This window comes from Lacerta agilis, chromosome 18 (assembly GCF_009819535.1).
Source record: "Lacerta agilis isolate rLacAgi1 chromosome 18, rLacAgi1.pri, whole genome shotgun sequence".
In the NCBI taxonomy this organism is placed as follows: Eukaryota; Metazoa; Chordata; class Lepidosauria; order Squamata; family Lacertidae; genus Lacerta; species Lacerta agilis.
In genome coordinates this window covers 11,539,533-11,561,650 of record NC_046329.1, presented here as the reverse complement: position 1 = coordinate 11,561,650, position 22,118 = coordinate 11,539,533, and the positions used below count along the sequence as shown (strand labels likewise).

Below are 22,118 nucleotides of genomic sequence, written 5' to 3'. Positions count from 1 at the left end.
GCCCCCCCCCAGTTGTGTGTTGGTTTTTCCTTCCTAGCAAATTCCCCCCCCCCCAAATTCCCTCCTGGTCTTGTCACGGCGCCAAACAGCCGATTTGTAGGGTGAGAAGGGGGCTTTGATTTGCTCCCCGCACCCTGCCTGACCTGGGAATATTTGCTGGGCACACAAAGAGAGAAAGAGATACCCACCCCAAGGGCCTTTCCCCTTGATCAGCCTACCTGGGGTTCAGGGGGGGGTGTTTATTTCTTTTCTGGCTTGGTAAAATCTTGCTGCTGTGTGTTGTTATTATTTTAAAAATCGGAACGTGCCCTGGAAGGGGGGGGGGGGGTCGTATTCTCTGCCGGCCAAAAATGGCTCGCTCCATCTTTTTCTGGATTTCTAGTGGGCGCTGAAGATGCCCCCGGGGTGAAACGGAGGCAGCCTTGAAGCGCATGTGGCCGGGAACTGGATATCACATCCTTCAGGTTCTGGACGGGGGCGCAAGGGGGATTTGGGGCTCCCTGCATCTCAGCCAAGCCGCGCATGAAACGCCTGGGAAGAAGGCGGAGAGGGGGGAACACACCGATCCACGGAGTACATTTGGAAAAGCAGGCAGTTACCCCCGCTGGGCACACAGTTCCCAAGTAAACAGAGCCGTGCCTGGTGGGGAGCCTTGGTGCAGCTGAACTACGACTCCCAGCTAATCTGGAGAGGCGGGAGTTCTAGTTTTAGTTCTCTTGCCCCTTGAGGGGCAAAGCAGCCCAAGCTCCTGCCCCCCCCCCCGGCAGGACGGCTCCTCCAGCGCAGGCCTTTTCCGACTCTTATTTTTAAAGCCCTTCGGAGAAAATTGGGTGGGAAAATCCGGTCCTCGGCGTTAAAAAGAGAGAGACTTGCAAGATGTGCGTTTACGCAGGCGTGGCAGGGGGCGTCTGCCTCCTTAGGACCCCGAGAGTCCTGAGGGCTCCCCCATTTGGGTCTCGCATGTGCGAAAGGGTTTGCCAGAGGGCAGCAGCGCTCAAAAGGGGAGCCGCTTCCAATGGTTAACGTTGCATTGAATGTGTTTAAACAGTTTTCCTCCTGCAGAGTTCATCCTTTTTTGGGGGGGGGGGAGAAATTACACACACACACAAACACATATATATATCAGGCAGCTATTTATGGATGTGGTTTGGAGCTGGACGCAGGTCACTTGCGGCGAAAGAGGGTGGACAGGAAGGTCAATTTTTAAAACAATTTCCTGTTGCATACTCTCTCGTTTCCTCTGCATACTTTAGCCAGTCAGAAAACACCAGTCCCCCCCCTTTTCTCTCCCCCCTCCCTGGTCCTGCATTTTATTATGGCACCCTTATTCCTCTCCCCCAGGGATGGAGGAAGGTTGGCTGGGCCAGAGACAAGGCTGCGTTGAAACTTTTCCTTCCTCCCCCCCCCCCCCACAACTGCCTGACCAACTAGTGACAACTTGAAAAAAAAAGCAAAATGCAATTCCCTCCCCCCCCCCCAAAGCAAAAGACCCAGACAACGCCCCCTGTGTTTTGGAAGATTTCTGTACAATTGTCATATCAGATGTATTTGGGAATTACATTAAAAAAGAGACAAAACTTGTAACAATAAGTCTTGCTTGCTTGGCTGGGTTTTTCTTCCCTCTTCGCTAAATCTTCCAGGCGCCTTTCACCATGTCCACGAAATATTCGTCGCTGTCGATGGAGGCGCTGACCGCGCTGTAGTAGTTCAGGAACTCCTCGGCCGTCACCTGTGGGAACGAACAGCCTTGAGGGTCTGCTGCCTATCACCCTCGTGACCATTTATTCCTGCCTTGCCGGGGGTCAGACTAGAGCACCCTCGGGGATCCCATCCAACTCTGAAGTTCCCGGATTCTAGGGTGGTTGTTATATAAGTGCTCGGGGCACATAGATCTCGGGGCGGTTCTCGGCGTAAAAATACAAGGTGAAAACCAACTAGGTTTTTCTGTCCAGGCAGGGCAAATATCTGTGGCCTCCCCCCTAAATAATAATAATAATAATTATTATTATTATTATTATTATTATTATTATTAACCTGCCCAGCTAACTGGGTCGCCCCAGCCACTCTGGGCAGCTTGCAACAGTTCTCCGCATAAGGTGAAAACCAGCCAGGTTTTTATGTCTAGGCAGGGCAATCTGTGGCCCCTGGGCTTTCGGACCCCCAGAGGCCAGCAAGCCAGCATGGGCAATGGTTGGTGATGCGGGTGGGAGGAGCGGCGGGCAAAACTGCAGGTTGCTCCATCCCAAAGCACCTGAGAAGAGAGCTGTGCAGGATCAGGCCAGCAGCCCATCGAGCCCCCTGTTGGGGAAAAGATTCCCGCATTGCCAGGGGTTGGACTAGATGACCCTGGGTGTCCCTCTCACCTTCCCATCCTTATCGTCCAGGGAGTCAAAGCTGTCCAGGAAAGAACGGAAGACCTGCTCCTCCGTCCACTCGCCACTCTTGAACTTGGGGTGGCAGCGGCCATTGTAGACCCCGCGGAGGTCTTCCACCGTCACCAGGCCGTCGCCCGTCCGGTCCAGTTTTTGGAAGGCCTGATGGATGACCTCCTTCCTGGCTTTGGACATGGGGGGCTGGGAGGAGAAGCAGAGAGAAAGAGAGGCAAGGTGGTGTTTTCTGCTTTTGAAACTCGTTCCTCTCTGTTCCAGGTGTCCGTTTATCAATGGCAAATGCTCAGTGGAGCCTCCGCAGCCAGGAGCAGTCTACCCTCAATGCCAGTTACTAAGGGGATGTAACAGGAAATTCCCTGTATTGCATAAATAGATGAACTCTAAACTATCACAGGCAACACGCGGCTAATAAGAATATTAGTAACGTGTGTGTGTGGATGCATAGATAGATATATGATTGATGCATGAACCAAATTAGAACAAATAGTCAAATAATATCACAGAGGCAAACAAGCCTTTCAGCAGTTGCAAACCTTGCAAAAATAGAAGTTCCAACTTAAACAGAAAATATGTAATAGAATTGCACAGAGAGTCTATCGTCGTTCACTGAACGGAATTAGATATTAGTTACTAATATTCTTATTAGCCACTTGTTGCCTGTGATTGTTTAGAGTTGCTCATCAGAGGCAGCAGTGTGGATGGGAAGGATAAAGGAGGTTTTGCGACCTTTTTAGTTCAAGGAAAACGGGCGCAATGGGATGCAGGCTTTATTTTAAAAAATGGCGCAGAGAAATAAAACTTGTAATACAAGTGAATTCGTGGGCATACACTGAAGCCAAGCATTGGAAAATTTGGGATGGATAAAGGGAAGAACTTCTTCATGAAGTGCAGAGTTAAACAGTGGAACTCCCTGCCACAGGAGGCAGGGACGACCACCAACTTTGGCAAGAGGGTTGGTACAACTTAACGGAGGAGGGTGTAGCTTCTAAGCTCTCCCACCGCAGCGGGCCAGCTGCTTCTGAATTTACTTATCTGTTTGATTCGTTTACCAACCTTCGTCATGAGATCCCGGGGCGGTTCACAAAATAAAGTACAAGGATAAAAACAAGCAAGGCCCGTTGCAGAGAGTTTCTGCTGCTGCGGCGGCGTGTGAATGGAGCCTCCATGGATGGAGGCAGTCTACCTTAGAACGGCGGGGAAGAAGACTCGCTCACCCGCAAGGCCTCCAGGAACTCGTCGAAGTCCAGCTTGCCGCTCCGGTTCTTGTCGCAGAAGGCAAAAATCTCCTGCGCTTCGCCCCGTTCCAGGGGGACCCCTGCGTCGCGGAGCCCCTGCACAAATTCCTCCAGGTCCAAAGTTTTGCTCCGGTCGTCGTCCATGACCCGGAAAAACCTGCAAGAGGAGAAAAGGAAGGTTTTGCTTCTCCGTGAGATATTTGCTGTATTTCCCGTGTATAAGACTATATTCCCCCACTCCAAAAAAATTTAAGTTTACAATTGGGGGTGGTCTTATACACGGAATGTTGCAATTAATTATTTCTTAATTTTGGGTTCAAAAAAATAGGGGGTGTCGTATACATGGGAAAATACGGTATTTTATTTTATGTATTTTGCTTGAGTGTAAAATTAACAAACCTCAAAGCGGTCTAGAGAAAGATGAAACAGAAATCTTACTGGTGAAACAGCTGTTTGCAATTAAATTTAAATCGCTAAGCTGGGGGGGCAATTAAAACATGCTGATATTTCTGAACAAGATAACAAATGGTTTTCAGCAGTGCTTTTTTCGGGGGGGGGGCACAGGGCTACGCGTACCCCTAAACATTTTGTGAATCATTTGTACTTTTGTCCATTTACTGCATTTATTTCCCCCGATTTGAACTATAAAATGGTGATTTTCTTGAGTCAAAATGAGAGCAAGAACGAGTAACGGCTGTCAGACAGAGCAAATGTCCTTTACGTACCTGGCCAGCCCCTTAATCCCCGAGGCTCCTCTTTCCAGACACTTTGCCCGGAGTTTCGCCATGGCACCTGTCTCCATTTTTACCTCTGCGCTGGGAAAGTCTGCAGAGGGAAAAAGACACACAGGGTGGATCGGGCCCCTCTTCCCTCTCACTCTGCTAAAATGTGTTGTAATTAATGGGTCGCACCCAATGTTCAGTCATTGCGGGCCCACGGTGTCTTCTCGTATAATCAGAGTTTGGAGGGGACCCCTAAGGATCATCCAGCCCACCCCTCTGCAATGCTCGGGAGCAAATGGTCCCCGAAACCCCTTCGCTACCATCAGCTGTGGTTCGGGTGCCGTCTAGGAGGCCAGAGTATTTAAGAATACAGTGTTGCCTTGGTTCTCAGACTTAATCCATTCCGGAAGTCCGTCCCAAAACCAAAGGGTTCCAGAACCAAGGCGTGCTTTAATCCTTTCCAGACTTTTAAAAACAACCCCTAAAATAGCAATTTAACATGAATTTTAAGCATCTAACAAGACCATTGATCCATAAAATGAAAGCAATAATCAGTGTGCTGTACAAGGCAGTAATGTAGATGATAAAAGTAAAAAACTGGCCCCCCTCTGGAGCCTCCAGGATGTTGGAAAACTCCCCGTCCCCCGGCTCCCTCCTTCCTTCGTTGCTCTTGGCTCCGCTCCTCCGGTATCCGTCTCGGACCACAACCCGGAATTGCATCTTGGACAGGGCCGAACCTCAACTTGGTTTTGCACCCTCCACTTAAATCTCCCTCCTTGGGTCCTTAGGAAATTAAATTGTAAGACTTCCCTCGGCTGAGATCTAACCGGCCAGAACATCCCAAGACCCAGGGGAGACGGGAGGACACTGCAAAAGCCCTCTGGCCTCGTGCAGAGTGCTCTCCTGGACCTTTACTCTGCTGCCGGGGTGAGGCAAAGGCTTGCTTCCAACATTCAGGGGGAAGTAATAAAAAACCCCTTTGATTTCCATGGGACTATTGGGAGCAGTTTAGAGAGCGCAGTTAAAAGGACATTATTATTGGGGTTTTTTTTTGCAAAACCTCCTACCTGGGTGTGTTTCGTCTTCGGCTTCCTGGAGGCGTCTGAGCTCTGCCTGGCAAACTTCCTTGCACAGAGCTGGCTGTGATCCTGAGTTTGCTAGCAGACGTCTCCATAGCAATTTCCCCCGGTTGCCAGGAGGCGCCTTCAGGGCCGGACTGGCAGCCCAAGGGAAGGCCTGGCAGGCAGGCGGGCACGGCGGTTGGCAGAGCAAGGGAGTTCAGCCTGCCACGTAAAAAAATAAAGTAAAATGAGAGTGTGCCACGTTGGGTTGGGAGACCTCGAGGATCCTGGTGGCATCTTTTGCAGGGCCAGGGGAAAATAATAATTTGTGGGGTGGCACAGAAGGGGCAATGTGCAATTCCAAGGTGGCACGTTGAGCCCCATGCATTGCAGGGGGTCGATCTAGATGACCCCTGGGGGGGGCATCAAATCCAACTCAATGGTGTAACGTTGGAAAATGTCGATCACTTCTGAAGAAGTGTGCATGCACACGAAAGCTCATACCAAGAACAAACTCAGTTGGTCTCTAAGGTGCTACTGGAAGGGATTTTTGTATTTTGTATGGGCTTTGAAGACACTCAAACTCAGGACGAAAGGGAGAAATGTGCTAAGAGGAAGCCACGCTTAGCAAACCTTCACTGGGATCAACTCCTGCCCGGAAACCAATGTCCCCACTGTGGAAGGACGTGTGGATCCAGAATTGGCCTCCACAGTCACTTACAGACTCACTTTTGAAAACTGTGTTTATGGAAGACAATATTACTCAGCTACGAGGGATCGCCAAGAAGAATATGATAGCGCCAAGATCTTCAGCTAGATTCCTGCCAGGCGGGGGTTGGGCTAGATGGCCCCTGGGGGTCCCTCCAGACGCTACCGCTCTAAGATCACAGAAAGGAATGTTAATGGCAGGAGTCTAGCCATGGGTAAAGGGTGGTGGGTGAGCTCCATATTCTGGGGTTGCCTATGGTGCAAGCAACAAGGAAGCGGCTTTGTAAAGATGCAGGTCATTGTTTAATAAAAGTACAACAGCCCTTGTGCCAACAGGCTTTGGGACATTTAGAAATTCAGGAGTAATATTTAATAATAACAACAATTTATTATTTCTGCCCCAGCCACTCTGGGCAGCTTCCAACAAATACATTAAAGGAGGAGCAAACCCAGACCAGAGGTTCATTGTGAATAATACAATCATAGAATGGCAGTGTTGGAAGGGATCCCCAGGGTCATCCAGTCTGACCCCCCTGCAATGTGGGAATCTCAGCTCAGATGGCAACCCGACCTCTGCTTAAAAACCTCCAAGGAAGGAGAGGCCACCACCTTCCGTCCCAAACAGCTCTTATCCCCGGAAAGTTTTCCCTGATGTTTAGCTGGAATCTCCTTTCTTGGAACTTGAAGTTACGGGTTCGAGTCCCACCCTCTGGAGCAGCAGAAAACGAGCTTGCTCCCTCTTTCCTGCGAGATATTTGAAGATGGCTCTCCTATCTCCTCTCAGTCTCCTCTTTCCCAGGCTAAACACGCCCAGCTCCTTCAACCATTCCTCATCAGGCTTGATGTAGCATTGAGTGGCACATCCCTTGCTCCGCCCACTTCCCTTTTGGCCACACCCACTTCCCAAATGCGGCCCCTAAAAGCCTCCCCACGAGAGCATGCGGCCCCTGAATTGAAAACAATGCGCTTGATAGTTGTATCTTTTTGTGACACTTCCTCCCAGGAACAGACAGGAAGCTACCTGGGCAGGTATTTCCGAGATCCCTTTTCCCAAACTTGATTTTTACATCGGCTGCTTTCTGAACGACTAGGAACGAAGACTCGCAAAGCACACAGATTCAGAGTATACCAAAATAGGTTTATTATTTGGCTCTAACAGAAGAGGAACAGTTTTAAATAGAGGTTTCCGGTGTAACAAATCCCCGAGTTATAGGCACTTGAAAGTGAAGCCAGGCGCAAGGTTGACCTGTGAACGTGGTAACAGTCTGTCTCTCGAGCTCTGGGTTGATGAGTAAGTCAAGGAAATGGGTACAAAAAAAATAGAAATGGAGGCAAAGAAGCACAGAAGTTGGAAGGGGCTCCCAGTGGTCATCTAGCCCAACCCTCTGGGCATTGAAGGAACGGCAGCTAAAGAATCCCTGACAGATGGCCAAGGGAAAGAGAATCCACCCCCATCCAAGTCAGTATTGCCAGCACGGACAGGCAGCAGAAGGCTGGGACCCGAGTTCCTTTAAAAAAACCAGCAGGATGCTAGTCCCCATTGTTCGGAACCAAAGGGCCAATTGAAGGCCCTTTTTTCCTGTTAAGACACATCACTGGAAAAAAAAGGGAATGCTATCTCCCATTAAAAAGGGTGAATAGGAATCTAGAATGCTGCACTGATACCAGACGCCCGGCGCCAACTTTAAAAACAAGTTTCCAGATCTCATGGTTCAAACTGGGACACATGAAATGGCCTTGCATAGAGTTGGAGGGGGTTGAGCCTGGGACGTTCTGCATGCAGAACATGTGCTCCCCCCAACCTCTTTTTTAAACTAAAACCAAGCTTCCAGACCTCATGGCCCTCAATAAAGGCTGCAAGAGGAACCTAAGAAACTAGCCTTCTCCAGTCCTTGTGGTGTCAATAGAGGTAGCCTTTTTAAACAGGCACCCTGGGCTCCTTCTGCATGCCAGGCAGGTGCTCCGACTCCCGAGCTGGGGCTTGCTCCCTGCACTTATCTGAGGTAGAGGGGGGGGGGGAGAGCTGCCGCAGGGACTGTAACGGCCCCCACCCAGTCCAGGAAAATCAGGGTGCACGGTGAGATCAGGTTCCTGTATTTCTGGTCTGGGACGGAATAGCTCATGAGACACTCAGGGTCTTGAGTTCGAGCAAAAGATTCCTGCGTCGCAGGGGGTTGGACTAGATGACCCCCCGGGACTCCCTTCCAAAATGCAGAACGGCAAGATTCCTCTAGACGAGTTAACACGGAGAGGGGAAATCACAGTCAGTCCCACATTAAATGCCACCAAAGACACCTTCCCTTAAAAATATTTGGTGCTGGTGTGCAGAATCGTGAGCCACGGCTGCTGAGAAATACACAAAAAGCGACCCAGTTAACCTGTGGAACTCACTGCCACAGGGAGAGGACCCCCGCGGTTTAGATGGCTTCAAAAAGAGGACTAGACAAATCCCTGGAAGGGGAGAAAGGGCTATCTAGATGGCTGCTAAGCCAGAACGGCTCTGCTCTGCCCACCAGGGGCCAGAGGCAGCGACGCTTCTGAATCTGCAGCATTCGCACTCGGATCTGGGCTTCCCAGCTGGCCGGCATCCTGTGAGGAGAGGCTGTGGGAGCAGGTGGGCCCCCATTTGGCCTGATCCTGCAGGCTTCTCCGAACCCCCCCGCTTTCCAGGAACGCTCATTCAGCTGCCGTCGGGAGGGGAGAGAGAAGTCAAGTTGCTAGTCCTCAAGCAAATTGTCTTTAGGTGCAGGACAAGACCGGAGGGCGAACCGGTTGATGCCAGGAGGGTGCAAATAATTCCAAAATGTCCGGCTTCAACAGGGGCTTCCCCACCCCACTCCGGACCCCTCCAACAGCGGCTCGCACCTGTGCTCAGACCGTCGTCCCAAAAAGAGCCTTGTCTGAATCCTGGGGGTCGTCGCCCAGGGAGAAGTCCCTGGCGCCGTCCGGGACGCAGTTCGAGTCCAGCAAGTGGCCGCTCGAGTCCGGGGAACTGCCGCCGCTGTCGTGCCCCAGCCTCTCCCCTTCGGACATCTGGGCCAGGAGGGTGTCCAGCACGGGCCGGCAGCGGCAGATCTCACTCAGCAGGCGGCTGCGGTGGCGGAGGCGCAGGATCAGGCCCTCCTTCTCCCGGATGACGCCCAGCAGCTCCTGCACGCGGTCTTCGGACGAGCGCAGCTTCTCCTCCAGGGCGGCAATTTCCCTTTGGGAGGGGGGGGGAGAAAGGAGGAGGAGAAGCAGCAGTGAGGTTGGGTGGTGCGGGGAAATTAAGGCGCTAGTCCTCAACTTTTCCTCTTAAAAACGCGAGAGGCTCAAGCTGCCGGTCCTCTTTCTTCCCACCCTGCCTCTCTCTTTAAAGGCGGATTCTTCCGGCAGCCTATCCTTTTGGGAGGGGGGAGAAGGGGAAGGATGGAACGCCGCCTTGTTTTTTGGGAGCCTTCAGGACGCCTTGAAAGGAGAAAAGGGAAACCGAGAGAAGCTCAAGGTTCCTAGTCCTCAAGGTTCCTCTCCCTGCTACCTTCCTCCTCCTCTGCCAAAGGCGCTAGTCCTCACGGCCCTTTCCTTTGGCTCTTTTACTCCCCATGGCGCTAGTCCTCAAGGTTCCCCTCCCTGCTACCTTCGTCCTCCTCTGCCGAAGGCGCTAGTCCTCATGGCCCTTTCCTTTGCCTCTTTTACTCCCCAAGGCGCTAGTCCTCAAGGTTCCCCTCCCTGCTACCTTCCTCCTCCTCTGCCAAAGGCGCTAGTCCTCATGACCCTTTCCTTTGCCTCTTTTACTCCCCATGGCGCTAGTCCTTGTTATAAGAATTACAAGGGGGGGGGGGGAGGCGATGCCAGGGCATGTCCAGTTTTACCATTTCAGCCATGAACAGAGAGGGGTAACTGGACTGGAGATGAGGCCCGATTCTCCAGTTCCCAGAATCCTCCTCTTTGATGCCATGATCCACTGGCACAGCTTTCAAACATCTTCCTCTTCATTCCATTTGCAAATCACCCCTCAGGAATTTATCACCTATCACCCCTCAGGAAGGAAATTCTCAGCAGGGCTGTCAATCTACTCCTTTGATGAGCTAGCAGCTATTGTCTCGCATAGGAAGATAAGGGGAAGAACATTTGACACCCCTCCACATGAAAAGGACACCCATTATTTCCATGAACTATCCAATTTCCGTGTAAGACCCTTGTTTTTCACACCTTCCAGCCACCATTGGATTGTATGGGAATAGGAGGGTATAAATATTAAGGGTTTCCCATTTATCGGGGCCCCTTTCCCTTTTCTTAGAAGGCAGGGACCCTACAGCTGTAGTTTTTTTTCCTGTGTCTAAATAAAGGATCAGTATTGTTTTGCCTGATCAACTTGTTGGTCTCTGTCATTTTCCCGACCGGAGCTTTGAACCTAGAATCAACTATTGAGTCTCCGTATCGCCACAGACTTCCATATGAAGCAGTGGCATTTCAGGTACAGTAATTCTTATAACATCCTCAAGGTTCCCCTCCCTGCTACCTTCTTCCTCCTCTGCCGAAGGCGCTAGTCCTCACGGCCCTTTCCTTTGCCTCTTTTACCCCCCAAGGCGCTAGTCCTCAAGGTCCATCTCCCTGCTCATCCCCTTTCCTCCTCCTCTGCCAAAGGCGCTAGTCCTCACGGCCCTTTCCTTTGGCTCTTTTACTCCCCAAGGCGCTAGTCCTCAAGGTCCATCTCCCTGCTCATCCCCTTTCCTCCTCCTCTGCCCAAGGCGCTAGTCCTCATGGCCCTGCCACTCTGGCCTTTTACCCCCCAAGGCGCTAGTCCTCACGGCCCTTTCCTTTGGCTCCTTTACTTCCCAAGGCGCTAGTCCTCAAGGTCCATCTCCCTGCTTCCCCTTTCCTCCTCCTCTGCCCAAGGCGCTAGTCCTCATGGCCCTGCCACTCTGGCCTTTTACCCCCCAAGGCGCTAGTCCTCACGGCCCTTTCCTTTGGCTCCTTTACCCCCCAAGGCGCTAGTCCTCAAGGTCCATCTCCCTGCTCATCCCCTTTCCTCCTCCTCTGCCCAAGGCGCTAGTCCTCAGGCTCCCCGGCCGGCCCTACCTGGCCTTCTCCCGGCCCAGCTCGTCCATCGCCCTGCGGGTCTCTCCGTCCTTCCGGATGAGGCTCTTGGCCTGGCCCCGGACGGTCTCCTCGGCGGCGGCCAGGCGCGCCTCCAGCTCGGCCACGCGCCCGTGCAGCGCCGCCAGGTGCGCGTTCGCCTCCCGGATCTGCACCGGCGTCGGCGGAGACGCGGAAGGAGGAGAAGACGCCATCGCGGCCGGACAGCGCGGCCCGGAAAGACACGCCCACAGCCCAGCGCGCGGCCAATGGAGCCTCGCAGGGGGTTCGGGGAGCCAGTCAGAGGCGACGTAGCTCGCGCACGACCCGCCCACCTCCCCAGACGCAGCCAATGGAGCTCACCCGGTGAGGGGAAGCCACGTCCTGAACGTGAGGCTCGAACGCCCCGCCCACCACCTGGCGCGCAGCCAATGGCCTTCCTCTGAAGGGAGGCCGTTCGCCAGAACGTCGCCCGTCGGCACGTCGAAGGGTGGAAGCGTGTTCAGCCCGCCCACACGCCACATTTCATTGGTCGGCCTCTGCATCAATCCCGATTTCCGCAGCGACAATTGGTCCACCATTCGCTGCCCCGCCCCACCGCGAGAAGTAAACCCGCCGGAGTCTCGCGAGTTTGGCAGCCGCCAAGATGGCAGACTACTGGGACATCCCGGAGGGCAGCGACTGCGCCCGAAAGACCTGGCTCACGACGCGCCTCGGGGCCATTATCGGTGAGGAGGCGGGGGCGCGGACGGAGAGGGGGAGGCGCCTGTGTGCGGGGAGCCGCTCGCCCCTCCCTCCCGGAGCGACTCCGGATTAGCCGCGTTCACACGAACCGGAGCGAGTTTTGCCCCGAGACAGAGGACATGCCCTTGTTCACGCTTTGCGACGCATGGGGGCGGGGGAGAACCCCGCGAAGCCCACGTCCCCGGGGGGGGTGTCAATTCGGAGTGACTCCGGATTAGTTCTGTTCACGCAAATGGGAGTGGGGGGGGGGATGATCAGGTTTTGCCCTGAGACGGACGAGAGGCTCTGTTCATGCTGTGCAATGCATCGGGGGTGATATGAGGAAGGACCCCCCCCCCAGGACAAAGCCTTGGGTCAATTCGAAGTGACTCCGGATTCTGCTGCCCTGAAGTGGGCGCCGTTTTTGCGCGGGATGAGAGCCCCTACTTGTGTTTTGGCGCAGTCCTTATCCAGGATCTGTTTGAAGGGCATATATAAACTTGAAAGTAATTAAATTTGATAATGGTAACGAATGAGCCGTGTTGACACGGGCTGCAGATTAGTCCTGTTTGCAGCAATCAAGGTCCCGCTGGCTGGCTGGCAGGTTCGGTGTGGGGTGGCTCTGGACTAGCCGCATTGTGGCTCCGGGGTGAATTCAGAGTGACTCCAGATTAGCCCCGTTCCTGCAGGCTGAGGAGGCTTGTGGGTCATCCTAAGATTTGCCAGGTGTGGGAAATGTAGAAAATGTAACTTGAAAAAAAGAGACATTGCACATACTTTTGTAAACCAAGAAATCTTTAATAAAAAAATATGTTGTTAATAATAATAATAATAATACAGCAACCAAGGAAAGTTCAGCTCCTGGTACAGTCAGACTAACCCAAGAAAGAAAACAAGAGAGAGGCACAGTTCCTCGTTTTTTAAGGGAGGACCAGTTTTTTAAAAGCAGCCGAAGATATATTATATTTCTGGCTTGTCATCAGTGCAGCTAAGAAAAAAGTTTGATTTTCATTTTATCATCTACCATACTGTCTTATTTATTTTTTAGTACAGTACATTGATTATTGCTTTCAATTTATGGCTCAATGTTCTCGTTAAGATAGTAAAATTCATGTTCAATTGCTGTTTTAGGGGTTATTCTTTAAAGTGTGGAACAAATTAATCCAGGGGTCAGCAAACTTTTTCAGCAGGGGGCCGGTCCACTGCCCTTCAGACCTTGTTGGGGGCCGGGCTATATTTTGGGGGAAATAAATGAACGAATTCCTATGCCCCAAAAATAACCCAGAGATGCGTTTTAAATAAAAGGACACATTCTACTCAAGTTAAAAAAACACTGGTTCCTGTAGATTGAGAAGGCGATTGGTCCGGATCCGGCCCCTGGGCCTTAGCTTGCCTACCCACGTTTTAGAAGAAGAATAAAGAATGTATTTTCCTATGCAAAATTTTCCAATTTCCCTGCAGGTCTGGTGGGATCTGCTTACCGCGTGACCCTCTTCCCGTCCGAGACGGCCCTGGGCGCTTTTCAGAGGGCGACCACCGGAACTGTCCTCATGGGTAAGTCCCGCACGGACTCTGGTCGGCAGCAGTCCAGCCCGCTTGATATTTGGGAGAGGAGAACGAGAAGCCGCGTTTATTCATGTAGATAAGCGAGCCTCTAGGGGCATAGTTAGCACAAAATCTAAAGAATAATAATCTGGGGGGGGGGGGCGCAGGGGTACGCATACCCCAAACATTTTGTGAATCTGAGTTTGGCCTCATTGAGGGGCAGTATTTCAGTTTGAACAGGACAAATCTTTTTTTTTTTAGGGGAAAAAAGCACTGGTGATAATCATATAAAGTTCTACTTATAGCTGGCACTTCTGTAATTAATCAGACTTGCTTTGCGAACAAACCAGGGCAAGGTCGAATGGAGCGGCTCTCAAACTCCGAGAGCGAAACTTGAACTTTGCTTGGGGAGGGGGTGCTGCTATAGGAATAATAGGGCTGCCTTATATAGAGTCTGCTTAGTTCAGTATTGCCTACACTGGCTGGCAGCAGCAGCTCTCCAAAGAGGCTCTAACCAGATGCAGTGCTCCTGCTTTCTCTCGATTCTCTCGATTTCTTCTCCCCCCTGCCTGTTTGTTTTTTTTTGTCTCTGCAGCCACCTTGGGGGCCGTTTTCGGGGTCACCACTTGCCTCAGCGCCCAGCTCCGAGACAACCCGGAGGACCCCACAAACTACTTTATCGGAGGCTGCGCCTCGGGCGCCATCTGGGGAGCCAGAGGTCGGTCGCCCGCCATCCCCATTCACATTTGGCCCATGTTTCCCTTTTCGTTCTTCCAATTTCCCCGGAGACCCCCCCCCCAAAAAAAAAACACGCCAGCGTTCCCGTCCATGCAACACAACTTGCAACGGCAGATTCTTAGGAAGAGATCCACCAAAAAAAAAAAAAAAAAATTGGAACTGGTCTTTGGTCGCCTGGGGATTTTGGGAACGAAAGGAAACCGTTCCTTTCTCCTGGAGATACCTCTCTGTGCTGTGCGCTCCTCTCACTGGCCTCAGTTGCTGGCTCAGTTTTTAAATAATAATATTTATTTATAACTAACTAACCCGCTTATCTGGTTGGGTTTCCCCAGCCACTCTGGGCGGCTTCCAGCAAAATATTAAAATACAATAATTCGTCCAATGTTAAAAGCTTCCCTAAACGGGGCTGCCTTCCGATGTCTTCCAAAAGTCAAATAGTTGTTAACAATATTTCTTTGACACCTGGCGGGAGGGCGTTCCACAGGGCGGAAACGTGCCAGAAACCCCATTAATTGCCGCTAAGAGAAATCCCCTTAACGGTTTCTCCTCCAAGCCCTGATTCCCATTGAAAACGCAGATTCCGGAGACTGTAATTGCACTTCTCTCATTAAATGCTTGTTCCTGAAAATTTGGAATTGCCTCCCAAGATTCCTGCTCCATTTCCATTTCCAAGTCTGTTTCCCCAAATACGCTTTGACCCCGTATCCTGTTGCAGAAGGGCTCTGTATATTTGAGAAACTGTTTGATGATGATGATGATGATTTAGAAGTGTATGCTGCCCTAAGAAAATAGCAATGCAGCCAAACCTTGGTTTTCAAACGGCTTAGTTCTTAAACGTTTGGGTCCCGAACGCAGAAAACCTGGAAGCAAATGCTCCGGTTTTGGATGTTTTCGGAACCCGAACCTCCAACGTAACCAATCGTAAGCCACGCCTCGGTTGCCGAACGTTATGGAGCCTTATTGCCCCTACGGGTTCCCATTGTTGCGCCCGGTGAGAAAACATGGAAGTAAAAAAAAAAACCTGAGGCTTCTGGCTTCAGAGAGAGAAAGATTTAATTTCTGCATGCAGAGGTACTTCGGTGTTTAGATAGCCAAGCAAGTACAAAAGTTAGTCAGTTTACCAGCAGTTCTTATACAGTTCTCTGGCTCTCTTCCCACCCCAGAAAACTTCCTCTTGTCCATATAAGGAACATTTCCTGTTGTACATTTCCTGTTATACATATAAGGCAAAGGACATATAAGGCAAAAGAACATTTAGCCCAGTGTTGGTTCCTGCGCACTTCCAGCAAGGCCATCCTATCTCTTGACCTAGACAACAGTTCCTCTCAATGAAGGACAGCTACAGTACTCTCTGCGTAAGGTCTACTGTTATCTCCAGACACTTAGTAAGGCAAAGCTTGCCAGAGAGAAGTACAATGCAGATCAAAGTTCACAGCTTTACAGAGCAGTTTCATACAGAAAAGCTTAACAGGGGCACTTTTATACTTAATACATTCACTGGACTAACAATACATTCAGGTAAATATATAGGTTAGCTAATTAACCCCTTCCAGTTTCAGAAGTCAAAACGATCTTCCGGAAAGGGTTACGTTCAACGGCCGAGGTTTGACTGCATAAGAATGCAAAATAAATGATAAAAATAGAAGCAAAGAGGACCCAATAATCCCACAACACATTTTAAAAGACAGTCGGATGTCAATCAGTCCAAGGCCTGGCAGCTGAAGGTGTGTTGGCAAGGCGCCAGCCTGCAATTCCTTTTCCATGCCCCTTTCCAAGGCATCCGAGTTTTGGGGCTCTCCCCACCTCCAGTGGCAGGGAGTTCCACCGTCCGACTACGCTCCGTGGGACGACAGGCCTCCTCTCTTCCTTTCTTTTGATAACATTTTATTAATTTCCAAAAATAACATCACAGCAACAAAATAACACTACATGAGAAAACGAATAATAATAATAATAATAATAATAATAATAATAATAATAATAATTTATTATTTATACCCCGCCCATCTGACTGGGTCTCCCCGGCCACTCTGGGCGGCCTCCAACAAATATTAAAATACAATACAAAGTCACAGATTAAAAACTTCCCTAAACAGGGCTGCCTTCAGGTATTTTCTAAATGACAGGTAGTTGTTTATCTCTCTGACCCCTGATGGGAGGGTGCCACCACCGAGAAGGCCCTCTGCCTGGTTCCCTGCAGCTTTGCTTCTCGCAGGGAGGAAAACAAAGCATCATCAGCAAATTTCCAAGCCATCATTTTTCTTGATTTCCCTCCACTCTCCCTCTTGGTTGCACTGTTTAGTGCTTGTTTATGCACCTCCATAAAACCTTACACTGTATTCTTAATGATCCAATTTCCAACCTTCTTCGTCTTGTTACAAGTGACTTTTAAGAGTTATACTAATGTAAATATCTGTACACAAAAATTAAACTTCGCAGGCATGGCCAAACTTGAGATGTTTTGAGACTACAGTTCCCATCATCCCTAACCCCTGGTCCGTTAGCTAGGAATGATGGGAGTTGTAGTCCCAAGACACCTGGAGGGCCATGACTGGCTTAAAGGATGTGCATTGAACATTTATCTCTCTTTTCCCCCAAATTGAGAGTCCTCTCACCTCTCCTCTCTCTCCTCTTCCAGCCCACAGCTTTGCCACCGGCACGGCCGCCTGCGTGGGCCTGGGCACGGCCGCCTTCCTGGCCAAAGTCGGCAAGAAGGAAGGCTGGCGCTGGCTGGGGCCTCCCGAACTCTGAACCCGGAGCTGTCCTCTCCGTCCTCCGTCCTCGGCGCACGATCGCCACCCACCACGTCCCGGGGCATGGACCGCGGGGCAGACAAGGACTTTAGCCGGAAATCCCGGCACTGCGAGCCGGCCGGCCCAAGAGAATCTTGTCCTGCAAATAAAAGCGTTGACCGTTAGCGGTTCCTGCAAAATTCCTATTTGTGACTTCCTTGAGCCAAGACTGTAGGAAGAGAGGGAGCGGCCCTATACAGACAGACCCTAAAACTCTTAACATGTGTCTTAAAACACATTTCCCCCCATTTTCTCATTTTACAATTAAAATTTTTTTTATTACATTTTCCATTTTAGCAATCCAACAAAAAACCACATTAAAAACGTTTCAAATTATAATACGATAAAAAAAGAAGCCAGATTTCATGCCAAATTATATATCTTTGGGTGCCTTCGGAGAGTCCGGGGTGTGATAATCTGATATTGTACTGCATTCCTTCATTAGTCCAAATAGTCATTTTACAAAATCATAACGATATAAATTTGCACAGCCAGTTTGGAATACCAAAACTCAGTGCTTTTTTTTAATGTTTAGGGGTTCTCTCATTTTGACTCGAGAGAATCAACAGTAAATGGGGAAAATAAATACAGTACAAAGATGCGCCAAATGTTTAGGGGTATGCGTCCCCCCAGAAAAAAGCACTGCCGAAACTTCATGTCCACCCCCTGTCACCCTTTCTGCGGTTCTTTATATTCTAGATTTTACCACTGCGTGTCCGATTTTAATCTATTGGTTATTTATCGTTGAAAATCTATTTTAATTATCTCACTCTGCCTTTTTTATCTCAGTCCTGCAATTAAAACACGTGAAAAGAGGATGTTCCAAACCTCCTCAGGCCTCCAGCTTCTTGGTCCCATAGGGGCAGGGTATAAATAATAATAATAATAATAATTATTATTATTATTATTATTAATTACTGCCCCCCCCCATCAAGAGCGTCGTTCAGATTGCGCGACACCCTATGCGGGAAAATGACATGGTAGAGAGGGTGCTGCAGTGAGATGTTTAAAAAAAAAAAAACACACCACGGAAAATGAGGCGGGAGGTTGATTAAAAAAAAGAATAAATTACTATGTCTTGTATTTTTTTGTGGAAATTGAATAAAGCATTATAAAAAAGAGAAAATAGCAGGGTAGAATTCAAAACAGGAACAGCGCATTTATTCAAAACCCAGTTAAAACTATTTAATTTTAATAAATGGGATAAATACAGTTTTTCAAACCGCTGGTCTAAAAGAAGCCAGACCCTTGGTCCTTGTACTTCAATATTGCCCACACGGGCCGGCAGCAGCTCCTCAGGGTTCGAGGTCTTTTCCTGAGTTCTGCCCGGGTCAAACTACTTCTGTTTCGCTCTTCAAGGAAGACCCACAGCTTTGCTGTAGAAGAAGTTTGAAGCGGGCAGAACTCAGGAGAAGACCTCAAACCCCGAGGAGCTGCTGCCAGCCCGTGTGGGCAATATTGAGGTACAAGGACCCAAGGTTCTGGCTTCTTTTAGACCAGCGGTTTGAAAAACTGTATCTATCCATTTATGGAGGGCAATTTGAACCAGAAGTTGCCAGGCTCGCGGGAGCGTTGAGCTCAGGACTGCAGCCCCACACTGACCGGCAGCAGCGGCTATCCAGAGTTTCGGACTTGGGGGTGGGCGCATTCTTAGCCCTACCTAGAAAGGGGTTCAGCCTCCTGCATGGGGCTCTAACCACCTTTCCCTCGCCTGGAATAAAGGCCACAGCCTCCCTTCCGCCCCCTGGTGGTTTTCTTAGAGAGGGGTAGACTGCTCCTGGACCAGGAGGCTCAATTCCACTATTTGCGGAGTTTGGGGCACAAACATCCACACACACACCCCAAAGCCCCTCTGTCTCCCCACGTCCTGCCCCACAGCATCCTCGTCCATGAACCCCAATCGCGCCTCTTCCCCGCCTGGCTAGACGACAGAGAAGCTGGTGCGAATCTGCCTTTACCTACTTACTGTATTTTTCCATGTAGAAGACTATATTTTTAAGTTTAAAACTGGGGGTCGTCTTGTACACTGAATGTTGCGATTATTTATATAAATATATATTTATTTCTTAATTTGGGGCTCAAAAATAGGGCCGTCTTAAATACAGGAAAATACAGTAATTTCACGTGGCTCTCGGGCACAACGACCCTGCGAGGTAGAGAGGAGGCGGCAGACCCCCCAGTCCAGGATCGCCCCTCTTCCAGGCCTTCGCCCCCCCATGCTCCGCTCACTGTGCCACGCTGCCCACGGGACCCAAAGGTGGGGGAAATCACATACCCCTGGTGTGTGCCCCCCCCAGACTACAAGGGGCTCCCCCACCCTTGAGCTGCTGATGATCGGGGTCAGGACCCCCCCAAAGAGAATGCGGCCCCCGTCCGCCTCTGCCCTAGAAGCCGGGGGGGGGGGGCAGGAATGGGGTAAGGACTGGCGTAAATTTGCACAATATTTGAAGGACAATTGCAAACAATTGACGACACGAAGCCGGACTGATCTAAAAGACTTGCGACGATTATGATTCATAAAACCTGCTTATATTTATTTTAAAAATGGGACAATTGAAATGAGGAAAGGCAAGTAGGAAAAAAATACAGATGCCACGACAGAAAGGAAATAACGGTAAGGAGGAAGTCGAATGGCTCGCCAGAAGAGCAAAAATAAAATAAGGATGTGTTGAAATGCTACAAAATGGAATTATTATTATTATTATTATTATTATTATTATTATTAATTTATTTTGTCAAACTGAACATGAAAATAATACTACAGAATCCAAAGAGAAACAAGCAACAAATTGAATTCAGGGTCACCCTCTCCCCGGCCTTCACCCCCCCCTCATGCTCCGCTCACTGCGCCCCACTGCCCATGGCACCCAAAAGTGGGGAAAATCGCCTTCGCCCCCGCTTACCCCTGGCATGTGCCCCCCAAGGCTAAAAAGGGCTGCCCCACCCCAGACGATGGGGGTCAGGACCCCCGGAGGGGAATGCGCCCCCCCCCGCCCGCCTTTGCCCTAGATACCTGCCTTGCCGTGTGCCAATTAAATCTTTTAATAGCCCCTCGTTTCCCAGCCAGGGGCGGGGGGCACCGGGTGCGGATTCAGTGACACAGTTTTGGCACCAGGAACGGGGCTGCCCCACGGCCAGGGCACGTGAATCCACGAGGGCAGGGGTGCCGGAGGAGGTGCCCCCTTTTCCAGCCGGCTCCCGGCAAATCAGGCGCCCGGCCTCGTCTCCCGGGTTGGGGTGGGGGATCTATTTTTGGGCCTCCCCAGTTTATTCAGGGCGTGTGACGTTCCCGGGTCGGCATCTCCGGGGAGACGCGGCCTAGAAGTCACGGCGACTTTGAGCTTCGGGCCCGGTGACAGAAATCCGGCTGGATCAGGCCCCAAGGCCAAGGGGGTCCCCTGTCGAGCCCAGGATCCTGCCCCCCCCCAAACGGGAAGCCTCCCCAAAATGGGACGCAAACTTCAAGAGCCTCCTGTCCTCGTTTGGCGGTCGAAGGTAGACTGTTTCTGTCCATGGAGGTTCCCTTCAAGGTTGAGCCGAGTTCGAGGGCAGGGAAGGAAGCTCAAAGGGGAGGAGCCAGGCCAATGAGAGAGCCCGGAGGGCCAGATCAAAAGCTTTTGGGGGGCCGCAGAAGGCTTGAGGATCCAAATCTGCCCCCTGGAAAGCAGATAAATCTTTAAATCTGCAATATGTAGCTCAGTCGGCAAGAGGCTCGATCTAAGGGTCACGAGTTCGAATCCTGAATTTTGGGCAAAAAGATTCCTGCCTTGCAGGGGGGTTGGCCTGGATGACCCTCAGGGTTCCTTCCGACTCGGCAGTTCTATGATTCCAATCAATTATTGTAATTAATAGATATAATTAATAAATGTGCGTAACGCCCTTAATCCGCTTTGAAAAGGGGCGATTTAATAGGGCCCCCGACTCCTCATGTATTGGGGTCAATATCTTTACATCATCATCATCATTATAATTATTATTATCTTCTGTGTTTGGAGCTGGAAGGCTCAGGAGGAAAACCTACACGATTCTAAGATTGGATGCAGGAATTTGTGCTTGGCCAAGGCGGGTCTTGTGGCAGGGAGTTCCCCAGTTTAACCAAGCTGAATCTCCCAACCTTCAACTTCACGGGAGGCCCACGAATTCTAGTTTTGTTACCCGGGAGGGAGGAAGAGCTTTCGCCTTCCAGGCAGCGGGTGCGAGGGGCGGGCCAGGCTTTGCAATCCCTTCTCCGAACGGCTGCTTGGAGGTTAGAGCTGCTTCCGCAGGGGAAATGCGAGGAGGAGGAGGAGGAGGAGGCCGTTGCAACATGGCGTTGGCCAAGGAGCCAGGCCCTGCGGGTGGGTGGCGAGGGGTTAATCACAGCAGCTGTTTCCCGCCTCTGCCCTGGGTGCGGATCCTGCTCCTGCCTCCTGAACAGCTGCATCAGGGCTTCTCCTGCTGTTGCTCTGTGGTAGACTGGCTCTGTACATGGAGGCTCTATTTAAGAATCGCAGGAAGCTCAGTCTCCTGTCCTCGCACCCAGATCCCCCCCCCTCCCCAGGTGGAGAGCCCCCAAACAGCAACTGAGTGCATGTGTGAATGGGTTGCGCAGCCTTGGGGGCAACGCATTCCTGCGAGTCGCTTCTCTGGCTCCCTGTAGGTTCGGGCCACACTCTGTGCATGCCCAGAGGTGGCCCTTTCATGCAAGGGGAGAGGCGGCTGGCAGGCTTAGGCGGTGCACGCTCTGCGTATGCCCCGAGGCGCCCTTTCCCAGCAAGAGGAGAGGAAGCTGGCATGCTCAGACGGCACCCACTCTGTGCATGCCCAGAGGCACTCTTGTCCTTCCTTTGCTGCAGGGGGAGAGGCGGCAGGCAGGCTTGGGCTGGATACGGTCTGCGTATGCCCAGAGGCACCCTTGTCCTTCCTTTGGCAGGCTCGGTCCGGATGCGCTCTGCGTATGCCCAGAGGCACCCTTGTCCTTCCTTTGGCAGGCTTGGGGCGGGCGCGCTCTGCGTATGCCCAGAGGCACCCTTGTCCTTCCTTTGGCAGGCTTGGGCCGGGCGCGCTCTGCGTATGCCCAGAGGCACCCTTTCCTTCCTTTGGCAGGCTTGGGCCGGGCGCGCTCTGCGTATGCCCAGAGGCACCCTTTCCTTCCTTTGGCAGGCTT

General features: G+C 51.1%; 3 protein-coding genes across 3 annotated transcripts; 1 reads left to right on the top strand and 2 right to left on the bottom strand.

The window, feature by feature from the left end:
- Positions 1-1,484: 1,484 nt before the first annotated feature.
- CAPS (calcyphosine) lies at positions 1,485-8,704 on the bottom strand. The gene is made up of 6 exons (XM_033136943.1): positions 8,630-8,704; positions 5,415-5,583; positions 4,351-4,450; positions 3,605-3,782; positions 2,364-2,573; positions 1,485-1,729 (listed from the first exon to the last, which is right to left on the bottom strand). Exons 1-6 carry the CDS (start codon positions 8,702-8,704, stop codon positions 1,628-1,630), a joined length of 834 nt encoding a protein of 277 aa, XP_032992834.1. The 3' UTR covers positions 1,485-1,627.
- VMAC (vimentin type intermediate filament associated coiled-coil protein) lies at positions 7,234-11,405 on the bottom strand. Its single transcript, XM_033136820.1, has 2 exons — positions 11,178-11,405; positions 7,234-9,318 (listed from the first exon to the last, which is right to left on the bottom strand). Exons 1-2 carry the CDS (start codon positions 11,387-11,389, stop codon positions 8,988-8,990), a joined length of 543 nt encoding a protein of 180 aa, XP_032992711.1. The 5' UTR covers positions 11,390-11,405; the 3' UTR covers positions 7,234-8,987.
- Positions 11,406-11,791: 386 nt separating this feature from the next.
- On the top strand, positions 11,792-17,112 carry NDUFA11 (NADH:ubiquinone oxidoreductase subunit A11). The gene is made up of 4 exons (XM_033136592.1): positions 11,792-11,902; positions 13,359-13,451; positions 14,038-14,160; positions 16,819-17,112. Exons 1-4 carry the CDS (start codon positions 11,821-11,823, stop codon positions 16,929-16,931), a joined length of 411 nt encoding a protein of 136 aa, XP_032992483.1. The 5' UTR covers positions 11,792-11,820; the 3' UTR covers positions 16,932-17,112.
- The last annotated feature ends 5,006 nt before the right edge of the window (positions 17,113-22,118 follow it).

What these genes read in the sequence shown, in the direction of transcription:
- CAPS (XM_033136943.1), bottom strand. Translation starts at nt 8,704, where the DNA reads ATGCCGGCCAGCTGGGAAGCCCAGATCCGAGTGCGAATGCTGCAGATT. An exon ending in AGTTCCTGGAGGCCTTGCGG is followed by an intron (nt 2,574 to 3,604) that starts GTGAGCGAGTCT and finishes TTCTCCTCCCAG; the next exon opens with CCCCCCATGTCCAAAGCCAG. An exon ending in TGGACGATAAGGATGGGAAG is followed by an intron (nt 1,730 to 2,363) that starts GTGAGAGGGACA and finishes TCGTTCCCACAG; the next exon opens with GTGACGGCCGAGGAGTTCCT.
- VMAC (XM_033136820.1), bottom strand. Translation starts at nt 11,389, where the DNA reads ATGGCGTCTTCTCCTCCTTCCGCGTCTCCGCCGACGCCGGTGCAGATC. An exon ending in CTGGGCCGGGAGAAGGCCAG is followed by an intron (nt 9,319 to 11,177) that starts GTAGGGCCGGCC and finishes CCCCTCCCAAAG; the next exon opens with GGAAATTGCCGCCCTGGAGG.
- NDUFA11 (XM_033136592.1), top strand. Translation starts at nt 11,821, where the DNA reads ATGGCAGACTACTGGGACATCCCGGAGGGCAGCGACTGCGCCCGAAAG. An exon ending in GCGCCTCGGGGCCATTATCG is followed by an intron (nt 11,903 to 13,358) that starts GTGAGGAGGCGG and finishes ATTTCCCTGCAG; the next exon opens with GTCTGGTGGGATCTGCTTAC. An exon ending in CGCCATCTGGGGAGCCAGAG is followed by an intron (nt 14,161 to 16,818) that starts GTCGGTCGCCCG and finishes CTCCTCTTCCAG; the next exon opens with CCCACAGCTTTGCCACCGGC.